Genomic DNA, 12,719 nt, shown 5'->3' on the forward strand with positions numbered 1-12,719 from the left:
TATTTTATTATTTCCCTTCTACGTGACTTTACCGAAAGAACCAACAATATAAACAATTACATTAAAAATTTGCCAGGTAAGGCCCCATTGAGTTATATAGCTATTTTTCAGAAGCGACCCAGCCACAAATCACAGCTCAACTAAGTGGCTGTTAACGTGTGATGTTGATTCTAAATGTGGAGGGGGAAAAAACGGAGAAAAAAAGCACGTGACTCCGGTGAGCGCGACACGCAAACTCCAAAAATATACAGCAGCAGGCGTCCGGGTCGGGATCGAACCCACGTCCTCTTGCATACCAGGCGAGGGAGTTAACATCTCCCAGCCACCGTGATGATGATAGAGAGACACGCAAACTCCAAATATACAGCAGGCGTTGTCAGGGTCGGGATGGAACCCACGACTTCCTGCATACCAGGCGAGGGAGTCAACATCTCCTAGCCACTGTGAAGATGATAGAGAGACACGCAAACTCCAAATATACAGCAGGCGTTGTCAGGGTCGGGATGGAACCCACGACCTCCTGCATACCAGGCGAGGTAGTCAACATCTCCTAGCCACTGTGATGATGATAGAGAGACACGCAAACTCCAAATATACAGCAGGCGTTGTCAGGGTCGGGATGGAACCCACGACCTCCTGCATACCAGGCGAGGCAGATAACATCTCGCCATTACGGCACCCAAGCAAAGAAACTCAAACTCAACGGATGCAGACCCAAGCCTTCTCAATCCCTCATAGTCCTGCGATACAACAATGCACCTGCGCAGGCGCCGATCTCACCGCTCCATCTCCGCAATGTGGCCGGCCATAAATGACGTCACGCACCTAGGGGGGGGGGGAGGTCAGACATTTGTGTGATGGGGGGGGGGGGGGGGGTTGGGAAATGTGACGTCACATCAAAATGCGCAACTTTAAATAAATATAGACAACACGTTCTACTTAATTAAATTGACTTTTTAATCAATGTTTTCTCCTACAGCATCAGAGTGCAGCGACACATTAAATACGCACTACGATGACAATAGTTTAAAGCGATTTGAAGCATGTTTTATTTGGGGGGGGGAGGGGACAGAGCGTTGTGACGTCATATTTGAGGGGTGGTCTGACTTTTTGTGACGCCGTGTGACGAAGGGGGGGAGGGGGTCAAAAATCGTCCAAAATCACGTGACGTCATTTATGGACGGCCCCATTGCCTCCTCTCGCAGCCACTCACTCTGTTGCTCTTCTCGCCCAGCAGCCAACAGCTCTTCTTGCCATACAGAAATGAGACAGAGATATTGCGATAAAAACTAACTCAACTGAAAAATGTACGAGTATACAATGCATATGAGGGCCATTGTGTATCATCGTTATTAGTATTACTACGCCTGCTGTTAACCCACAAAAGCCCCACTCAATCTCAACTCTTTTTACATCCTTTATATTAAGTTCGCTTGCTTGCTTGCGCGCTTACGACCGTGCAAATCTTTCGGTCGTTTTTTAACCCACTTCCCATGATCCAATCGAGCTGACATTTTCCACACAGACTCGTTGTGCGTGACAATTAACTTTCGTGAAAAAAAAATTTGCAAAATTTTACACTTTTAAGAATTTTTTTTTTATATTTAATTACCAATTGCTTAATGCTGCCAGGCAATCATCTGACCCATAGGTGGCAGCCATCTCAAGCCAGAGGACGAGAGGACTCTAGCCGCCACGCATATAAAGGATTTATAGTGAAAACTTGGTTTTTACGGGTTAATTTTTTCATGCCAAGTTTTCTCTGCGGCAGGCGATGTTGTAGCTGTGTGCAATCGCAATTGGGTGATTTACGGGTAATTTTTCAGCATTGGGATGTTTGGCTATGATTTTCATTAGCCATGGGGGAGCGGATAACTCGGAGGAAACCACACAGGAAGGTGCCAGAGTTGAGAATGGAACCCAGGCCTTTCTCATCTTGCCGTGAGGCACGCGTGTTTACCGCTGCTCCACCCTGCCACCCAGGGGTGGCTATTGGGGACCACCTTTTTCGCGTGCGCCGTTCTCAACCGAACGCTTTTAAGCGTCCCCCCAGCGAGTCGCGTTAATCAGATTGGAAGCGACGTGAGGTCGCATTCCATCAGGGCCAGGTACTACTGTGCTTATTACAACAACAACATCAACAAAACTGAAATTGAAACCTGGACCTCAGGAGAGCAACCAACTGAGAGAGCGCCGCGTGGTTCAGAGGTCAGAGGTCAGAGCTGGCTTCGAATTCACCTGTGATTAAACAGGGGTTTCTCAAGGAGAGTGACATTGATGGCCTGAGACCGGTCGCCAATGACTGGGAAAAATGCGGCACATGTTAACTTGATAATTGGTTTTGTCAGAGTTGTGGTTTTTGTTTGCATTATGACTGCAGGTATTGTGGTCTATGCAAACATGACTCCTTGTAAAAAAGGTGTCAGTTTTGTTGCCACATAGAAGGGTAAAAAAAACAATTATCATATTTTTTACTGGCAAATGAGGTTTCAATGGTGTACATGTAAACTTGTTTCGGTCCACAGTTTTGCCTAAATTCCAGCTTTCGTACTTAAAATACTGGAACGACTGTCACGTGATGAAAATTAATTTCATATGCAGAGTAGGTGTGAAAGTCCTGCTCTCTACAGATCCCCAAATGCCGCTCTTTGATATCCGCTCCCGTGGACCATTCTAGAACACAAAGGTTTGCACTGCTCTGGAAGAGATACGACTGGAAAATTTTGTCTCACGACACGATGCTGATAATACAATCGGGATATGTATGCTGTATGTATGTATGTTAAACTTCTTTCGCACCGTACGTAGCTAACCATGCTAATCGGTTGTGGTCACATTGCCTCGCAGTAGCTTATTCACTTGCTTGTCACAGAGGTTCGTGGTTCGATTCCTGCAGGTTTTTCTAGTTAATACGTCCACTGTTTTATTTGCCTTGAAATATGCATCATCTGTTTCAGAGTGGATGCTAAAGATGTTGTGATGTCATTTGATGAAGAGTGGGCCATTGTGTGCCGGCATCATTGTCCACATTTACCACGTTTTGAAAATTATTGAATAGTTACTAATCATTGTCCAACTACTGCAAAAACGTATCAAGACCATCCTTAAAAATAGATTACACTCAGTGAGGTTTTCTTGGCGAAACAAGTGTAATACTAAAAATAAATAATGCATTTTGTGTTATAAATGTCACCATTGCAAGTAAAAAGAGAGACCACCTGCATTCTATCCTCGTCTGTTTACATATTAGAACAATAGTTACCCTCTATCTGTTTCATGTTTTTGTAACTTTATTTTACTTTGATCAGTCTCAAAAACAATCTGCAGGAGGAGCCCGCTTACGCTACAGGACACCCATTATTGAATACTGATTTATGTTTGTGCAGTATTTTTTTTTATTTCTCACGTGACAACACAGTTGTGTTTGCCCTGATTTATATTTGTTTCATTGCTGTACTGTACTTTATTTTATTTTTGCTTTCGAAACTATATCCTGGCGTCTTGAGTTACTTTATTTATGTATCCCACACTGAGTCATACGACTCTTTTTCAGGCAAGGGCCCTGCGCTTGGCTTTTATTTTTAAGATGTTTTCAGCCAATTAATGACGAGTGTTAATAATCCAAGTGGGAGCAAACCAGAGCACCCAGAGAAAAGCCCCAGCTTGCACAAGCACAACACTCCATCCCTGTCCAGATCGAAACAGATAGCAATTAGTCCCCTTGCTGCCCTGTCTCCTCCTGGCGAGCCAGAGTATGGCACCTCGACGGCCCACGGGAAGGGAATTCACAACATCTGTGCGCGATCCAACAATCCTCGCTGCTTGCCCCCAAAGGCCACGTGCAGAGCTCCTACTGCCCAGGTTCTCCTTGCCCGGTTAAACAAAATTATCAGCGTGACACTTGAAACCGTGTAACCTTTCACGTTCCCCATCCATTCCTTTGCCTCAGCGCACCGCCGGTGATGAGGATGCGATTGGGGACGGCGTGTCACCTGCATCGCGCGGAGAATCGTCATCACCGCGGGGAGATGGGCAGCGCTTCACAGGTGAGCAAAAAAACGAGACGCAAGCACAGATAACAACAACAACAACAAAAAACGCCATCACGGAATCGTAATGCGTTGCGTGGCAGCAAGCGTGTCCGATAAGATATTTCACATTTATTTTGTAATGAAAAGGGTCGTGTGCCTATTAAATCGCCTGATGTGGTTGGGTTTTGTGTGTGTTTGTGTTATTTCGTTGTATTTGTTTACCGTTATTAACATTTGCCTCGCGTCCAGCGAGAGTGGTCTTGCTGCTCGCCTAGATGCACACACATGCACACACTTTTCCTCCGAATGTGTACGGAAAAATTACATAAAAACAATACTGCGCGGGCTTTGAAAGGAGGCAGCGGTGACTCAGACTCTGATGTGAACAGGTTACAGGGACGATATGGAGAAATGTAACATTTTACGCTTCACGTTGCATGATGAGAAAGAAAGGAAATGTCAAGAGAAGTGTATTAGGGTTAGGAAAGGGTCACGCAGATGAATGGTGCAGAATGTGAGCAAGCACAAAGAGAGAAAGCAAAGGAGAAAAAAAAGCCTAAAAACTAAAATAAAAGTAAAAAAAAATAATACGGTGATGAATAAGTTCTTCCGGCCGAAACGTGGAAAATGCCACGATCAGTTGTACGCATTGCGGGCATTTTTGCCGGCAATGCCCAACATTGAAAATCCATCACGCTTTCAGCCGAGCCAACTGCCATAAAGATTTTAATCTCAGATATCTTGGCCTCCCTTGGCCTTTTAGCCTGTAATGTTGCCAAGCAGGCATCCACTACCCCAGGCACTGATTGCTGCTGATGTTGCCTCTGCCTCGAAGGGAAGGGGGTTATGGGGGAGGGTGAGGGGTGGGGGTGGCGAGGCGGGGGGGGGGGGCAGGAAGGGACAGCTGGTCTCAATGCCTCTGAGTAATGAGACCCGTGAGTGAAATTTTGGGCATAAAAACCTGTCATAATTAGGGCTGGAAAATGTGAAATCTATTTAAATTAAATTACATCATTTGAACTCTTTAACGATGATGATAATGTTATAGTCGGGGGGATCTGCGGTCCATAAAATAGCCGTTAAAGCAGCTTGGGATTTGGGTATTGAAGACAAATGTAATGACGGACACTCACAGGCGTACATACACACAACGCAGCCCTCAGGTATCTACAGCTAAGGATCAAATGAGAGGTGGCGGTTCAGCAGCCCTACATAGCATAGCATGCCCCCCCCCCCCCACCGCGTTTCCCCTACCCCCCATTGTATTTAATTGCAGGTTTGTGACCAATTCAATAACGGCTGCTGTTGAGAACGCAGGTTGAGCAGCAGTGTTGAATGGGCAAGTGCTATTTTTAGGAGCCAAGGTCTTCCAATTACGCGCCACTGCTGAAGATACGGGCCTCCGCCGCTAGATGGAGCTTTGAAGAGCCCATCTGGATGGGGGGGGGAGGTTTGTCTACTCTATCACTGGTGGCCAGGCGTTTTGAAAGAGGGGGAGGAGTAGCCCACACTTGAACCGGCAACCTCTGGGATTGTAAGTCCAAAGGACTTAACCGTTACACCGTGGCAGCATTCCATCATGTGTAGGGAAGGATTGCAAATCCCATACAATTCCAAGTCTGTTGTTTGGGTTGACCAGCGACTGTACCAGTCACAGAAAAGTGCAAAAACAAAATTTGTTGAAATATATTTTTAGATTTTCCGTGCAGCGGTGTTTATTCATGAATGTATTCATGAATAACCCAGAATATCCAAGAGTGACAGGGTAATTGAAAGTTCTCATTTTCGAAGGTAGCCCAATGTAACAGCAGCAGTAGCAGCAGCGGTGGCAGCAGCAGCAGCAGCACCAGCACCACCGTCACCATTTACACCCAAGTCACATCTAGAAACGATGACAGTGTGTGCAGCATTCCCACCGAAGTCGTGAGAAATATCAAAGCGTGGGGGAGAGAAAAACCCCCACCACCGTCCCACTTTGAGAAAAAATATTGGAAATCTCTCACGTGATTTTTGCTTGCCCACACGGTCGCTCGCAGTGTACAAGCTTCATCAGTTCCAATGGCGACACAGACACGAGAACATCCGTTTCATGTTTTTGCATAAAGCTCGCCAGCCAGGGTAGCCACGTGGGCTGGTGGCAGGGCCCAGCGGTCGCGCCTTCGCCGCTCGTTGCAGAGTTTCACGGTTCGAACCCAGCGGCCGCCCTGGTGAATACTGCCACTGTACTCACCGTAAAGATACACGGTGAATGCTTCACGGTGGTCGTTAAAGATCCCCTTGACGTGATTTTTAAGAGGAGGACGCTGTGTGTGTGCTCAGCGTCACGGTGCAAATTGGCCAAATTTGAAAGATTACAGATGATTCGGTTGGAATTATACGTAGCAGCAATTGCTCCCTGCTAAGAACACATGGCAGGACCCTCATAAGACTCAGTGAGGCTTTCCTGGGTAAACAAGAAAAAGAATTGTAATAATATCTGATACAAAAAAAGCAATACATTTGATGGGAAGAAGGGTATTTCACAATACCAAAGAACGGAGCTCAATGTAAATGCATTGCCTTGAATGGTTTGTTGTCATTATTACTACTAGAGTTACGCAACTGACAAAAGCAAGGAATATTAATGTCCCGGCAAGACTTGTAGATTTCCCAGGACTGCAGCTATCTAAAAATCTAAATCCAGGACAGGTGGCAGCACTGGATTTCAGATTTTTGATGCACAGCATTACTGCACCACTGTTAGAAGTATACCAATAATAAAAATTATTAAGTAATTGCACCCCTTTGTCCATCCACCGGTCAATGAAGACCTCCGTCATATGAATGTCGTTGGGCTGATTTGACCATTCACACTACACTATGCGCTATAAAAAAGAATTGTGTATAGTGGTCGTGTGTATGGTCAAACCGTACTTTATCATGCTGATCAGTGCAGGTTCGTGAAGGCAGGTGCCCAAGACCGGCTCATTTATCACTCGCCACTGATGTTAGCCGTGGCTGAGAATCAAATCTCATCGCCTAGAATCTAAACGACTTGATGAAAAAAAAACTCTTGCTCCTACGGAAGAACATAGGATTTCTTGTTTTCACAGTGATACATGGAAAAAATAAAATTGAAATTTACTGGTTTAATTTCCTAAAGGCCTTAACTCCATTCAATAAATGTGCTCAAGGGTGTGCCAGATGACTGAAGGGATAACAGATATTGCTTTAAACAATCTGCTCACTTTGGGCCATGCAAGTATTTATTTAAGTACGATTTAAAAAATAAAGTTGTATGTGTTTTGATTCAAAATTTGTTTCTTTTAGGGTTAGATAGTGTAGGTATTAAAAAAAGCAAAGCTGAGCTTTTGTTTATACCTGATGATGCTGAATGTAAGCTCCAGCGAATTGTCAACACTTTTCTTTGCTGTTCAACATTCTGGCCTGCTGAAAAACCCAAACCAATTTGCACATTCGTCCACGTTGACAAATTGATTTGAGTGGTGGAGGGTTTACAGTGAAAAAAAAATCGCATTATACCCACATGCTGATCTAACCTACAATACACTAATTATGAATCATAATATCAATATAAACGTGTGTTAACAACCTCGCCTGGTATATGTGAGCTCGTGAGTTCGATCCCGACCCTGACGCCTGTAGCTTTAGAGTTTGCATGTTCTCCCTGTGGTCGCGTGGATTTTTCTCCGGATCCTACGCTTTTTCCTTCCAAATTTAGAAACGTGCGTTTTGAGTATCCGGCTACTATAAATTTCTACGTGATAAGCCACTTCGTTGCGCTATCATTTGTGGCCAGGTCTCTTCTAAAAAAGAGCTACATAGCTCAGCAGGCCTTACCCGGTAAAATAAACATAGTTTAGCTTGGGTGTTTTCTTTTCTTTGCGTTTCCCCCCCACCACGTTGTTCCCTCGTGCAGATTTTGCACGTGAGACGCATACTCTGGACAGCGGCATCGGAACATTCCCCCCTGTGGACCCGGCCACACGCAGCAGTGGCAGAACATCCCTGTGGCGCGTGCTCAGCCTCACCTCCCAGAATGACCCGAAAAAATCCCAGAAGCCCTCTGAATCTCCCCACAATTGCCCGCAGCAGAAGTCTAAAATTCCACCCGGCGCTCCACGCGGCCCCCTGGCACGCAAGCTACCGCACGCGGAGCCGCACGGGGCTTCGCACGGCGAGCCAGGCCCAGGCCGCCCCTGGCGCGCGAAACCACGGTGGGCACCGCGAGGCCACACCGGCGCCGCTCTGCGAGGGAGCGAGGCGGAGGCGGGCGACAGCGCCCGCAAATCTGACGCGTGGGAAAACGAGAAACGGCCGCCACTGCGTGAAGCTGGAGGGGCCTTGCCGGAGGGAAGTCACGGCGCAGCAGCTCCTGTGCCCAGGCTCGCCATCTCAGGTGAGTGAGAACTCGGCGGCGGCGGCGGCGTTAAGGTGGCATCACAAAAACTGAACGCACGCCGGGGCATGCTCTTGACAGAGTGCAAAATAAGATGCGTATGACTCTGTCAGGAGCAAGAGCATGAGAGTGGCTGTTACCAGATATTACTGGAAGATCACGTAAATGATAAAATTATAAAATAGATAAATGCAGCAATGGATAGAGGCCCCACGACGTAATTTTGTTCGTGTTTTTTTTTACATACTTCACCACGCTGGTCCATGTGGGTTGGTGAAGGTAGGACCAGTTCTGATATCGCTCGCCATTGATGGTAGCAGTGGCCCAGGAATTAAGCTTAGTTTTCCGGGTCCATCGTGCGGTATTTTGAATTTCTTTTGCGTAGCCAACCGTGCTCGTGGGAGGTGCGGGGGAAGGACAAACTAAACACAAATATCAGTTCTGAAGAAATTAGTTTTCGATTTAGATTTTAAAGTGCATAGCTCCAGTAGCTTCCTAACATCGGAAGGAAGAGACTTTCAGACAGCCGCAGAAGCGCACCTATAAGTGCGCGATGCAGTGATCGTCTTTGTTTGATGGCGAGCCAAAAGCCACTGCGAAGATGACCGGAGTTTGCGTGATGGTTTATGCTCCTTGACGAAATCAGAAAGGTATTGTGGTTCATTTGTGGAAAAAAACTGCATGTGTAATGAGTGCGAGCTTATAATGTATCCATTCAGCAACCGGAAGCCAATGCAGCTCAGAGAGCACCGGGCAAACATGGACGGATCTTGCAATACCCGTCACAACACGTGCCAACGAATGTTGCACACTCAACCGCCGCTCTACCCCATTAGTCGTGTCGAATAGCGTGTATGAAAAATATGTGCTTTTTAGATTCGTATGTAAAGCATGTAATGGGTTCGCGTCACCCGTGCAGCCACTTAGAGGCGCTACAATTCAAGGCGATGTTAGAAAAATAAAAATCTTGAAATCCACACAAATCTTGAAAATTCACGCGACTGTGAATCCTGACAATGAATTAAATTGCTCGGATACGCACGGAGATGAATTATTACACGCACGACTTAATTTCAGCCGAAGCTGACCGCTGCTGATCTCGATAAAATAATTTCCTTTCGACTCCTCTCTGCTGTCAGAAAGTGGGGGGGGGGGGGGGGGGGGGGGGGGTGGTAAGCAGGACAGAATTGGGGGCCCCCAGTACATATTCCATGAGAAATAAAGCCAAGTTAGAGGCGAACTTGCAAAGAGTGGAACCTACACGTATGGATTTTGAGGAGTTAAAGAATAAGAATGCTTTGTTACCAGATATGTAAAAGGATGATCTGGATTTACACCATTGGAACCTTTTGGCGTCATCTGGTCCAACCCATGTGAGACTAGGCTCTAAGGAAAGCTGTCTCGGGTGTGGACCAATTAACTTCAAGGACAGTGCACATTATCAAAGTTATGTTTTTTGTTTGCATTATGACTGCAGGTATTGTGGTCTATGCAAACACGACTCCTTGTAAACAAAGGTGTCAGTTTTGTTGCCAGATAGAAGGGTAAAAAACCAATTATCAGGATGATCTGGATTTACCTAAAGGCATTACATGTGTACATTCTTATATTCTTAATAATGCATGTAGCAAGCACCAGTGTACAGTTATCAGTGCACGGAACACAGGCAAAAAAAACATGGTGCTACTTCATCTCATCAGCAATTCATTGAAAATTGCATTTTAGTGCTGCTTACACAATAAACGAGAAAAAAAACCTCATAAATATCTGCAGTGTCTCGCAGGAGACACGCGAACTGTGTTGTCATAATGTTTTATTTTTATGTCACGTAAATTGCCACAGAAGAACACATTTGCATAGTGGGCTTCGGAGACTTTGCCAGCCCACTATAATGGGCGAGGCGAGTGGGTAAATTAGCAAAAGAAGTGTCAAGTGGAGACGGTGAGGCATAATTAGGACATTTAGGCACAAACGTATTGCCAAACAGCCTTCCCAGGACAATCACATCAGACCATGGCTGGCACGGGGATTCTAATTCCTTCTACCCTCATTGCCAATTCACAGTGCCCCTCACCAATCTATCAGCACCGAACTCACTTCTCTTCTGGAGGTTCTAGTCTGAAGGTGAACGCACCTGTGCCTTCATCCAGAGGTCGCGGGTTCGGCATTCGATTTCCCAGCACGGCAGTTCCTAAGTCCCCCCCCTCCATTAGCCCCCCCCCCACCCCCCACCAGCAGTATAAATGGGTACACCGCAAGTTGGTCGATCAGGAGCCTGCGTGTGATGGGGTAAAGTGTGAGAACTCCCCACCTTTTTCCCAGATGTCTTGGCCAGCGTGGAAGTGTCGAGTTTGTGCGGGGCCATTAGGATTGTATGTATCTATGTATGTTGATCTTCTTTCACTCTGTGCCTAGCCAACCGTGCTCATCAGAGGTTCGATTAGGATTGAGTGTAGGGCTGGGGGGGGGAGTTACAAAAAAGACAAGGGGAGAATGCCAATGGAAATAATGACAGAAGGCTACTGGCAAGGAAGATGGGATATAGGGGATTAGGGGAAACCCCATAAAGATGCATATTGGCAAGGATAAAGGAGAGGGTAGATAAGATGATTGGCTTATTATCATCACGATCCATGTAGGAAGATATCCCCGTAGGTGACCACTGCACATTTGTTTTCAATTTCGTCATTTGTTTCCACTTTCCTTTGTCTGGTGCCAATATGATCAAGTAGTGTGCAAATATTTCTGGCACCAATCTCTCATGTCGTCGTCAAAGCCATTCTCTGCTCGGGAAGGGACTTAAGGGGAAGAAGAGGCTGGTCGTCAACAACAGTTGTCGTGCCCAACAAGTGTTCGTGTTGGTGTTGTTGGAACAACAACGTTCCCTTAGCAGGACGACTCGTGTGGCCTCCCGTTCAGAAGATTAGAGACCAGAGGAGTGGAGGAGACCAGAGGGGTGGAGGAGTCCAGAGGGGTGGAGGAGACCAGGAGGGTGGAGAAGGTCAGAGGGGTGGAGGAGACCAGAGGGGTGGAGGAGACCAGAGGGGTGGAGGAGACCAGAGGGGTGGAGGAGGTCAGAGGGTGGAGGAGACCAGAGGGTGGAAGAGACCAGAGGGTGGAGACCAGGAGGGTGGAGGAGACCAGAGGGTGGAGGAGACCAGGAGGGTGGAGGAGACCAGGGGGGTGGAGGAGACCAGGAGGGTGGAGGAGACCAGGAGGGTGGAGGAGACCAGGAGGGTGGAGGAGTCCAGGGGGGTGGAGGAGACCAGATGGTGGAGGAGACCAGGAGGGTGGAGGAGACCAGGAGGGTGGAGGAGACCAGGAGGGTGGAGGAGACCAGGGGGGTGGAGGAGACCAGATGGTGGAGGAGACCAGGAGGGTGGAGGAGACCAGGAAGGTGGAGGAGTCCAGAGGGGTGGAGGAGACCAGGAGGGTGGAGGAGACCAGAGGGTGGAGGAGACCAGGAGGGTGGAGAAGGTCAGAGGGGTGGAGGAGACCAGAGGGGTGGAGGAGACCAGAGGGGTGGAGGAGACCAGAGGGGTGGAGGAGGTCAGAGGGTGGAGGAGACCAGAGGGTGGAGGAGACCAGAGGGTGGAGACCAGGAGGGTGGAGGAGACCAGAGGGTGGAGGAGACCAGGAGGGTGGAGGAGACCAGGGGGGTGGAGGAGGTCAGGAGGGTGGAGGAGGCTGGAATTGCCTCTAGAGAGGGTCTCTTCAGCTCCCTCCCGTAGAGGCCCTTCTGCCAGCAGTGGCTTGCGCAAGATTTTCATGTTTTGCACCTTTAGCTCTTTGAATTAAAAAAACAAGTTATTTTTAAACCCCTGAGTCTAAATGTTTAGTGGAAACTTTCTATTGAGTTTAAGTGTTTATTTTTTTATTTTTCTTCAAATCAATCACATTTCCTCTGCTAAACAACGTCTGTTCCTTGACCTACTGGAATGAAAACAAATACACACATTGCCATCTTATTTTTGGATTTCAAAAGCAACTGGAAATGTCCCCATAGAGTAAAAGCAACCGACTTGCGTGATAACGAATAAATTAACACGTTGCTTAAAGAGCAGCGCGATAAACACGCCCGCGCATAAAATGTAATCTAACAGGATTGCCTGGAATTAAACGAACGCTTAACAAGGCATGATTTTGATGGAAGGATTTTCAAATGCCCCATTGAGATGCATGGAGTTTGAGCACAAGTATGCAACAGTTACATAATTTGCTCGTGAATTTAAGCTTCGTACAGCCGTGACAGAGATTTCATTCAAGACGTCACAACTGATTAGTTGGAA

The 12,719-nt window shown here is 47.0% G+C and overlaps 1 protein-coding gene across 3 annotated transcripts in view; it reads left to right on the forward strand.

The window, feature by feature from the left end:
• Window positions 1-12,719, forward strand: part of LOC133357308 (uncharacterized) — a 261,278-nt gene that overhangs the window by 172,012 nt on the left and 76,547 nt on the right. For all 3 annotated transcript variants that reach the window (XM_061575192.1, XM_061575202.1, XM_061575210.1), the window contains 2 exons: window positions 3,950-4,046; window positions 7,951-8,430. In XM_061575192.1, coding sequence (XP_061431176.1) covers window positions 3,950-4,046; window positions 7,951-8,430 — 577 coding nt within the window. The remainder of the gene's footprint in view (window positions 1-3,949; window positions 4,047-7,950; window positions 8,431-12,719) is intronic.

Source organism: Lethenteron reissneri, chromosome 7 (assembly GCF_015708825.2).
Source record: "Lethenteron reissneri isolate LAM-NWPU_2019-01 chromosome 7, ASM1570882v1, whole genome shotgun sequence".
NCBI classification, from domain to species: Eukaryota; Metazoa; Chordata; class Hyperoartia; order Petromyzontiformes; family Petromyzontidae; genus Lethenteron; species Lethenteron reissneri.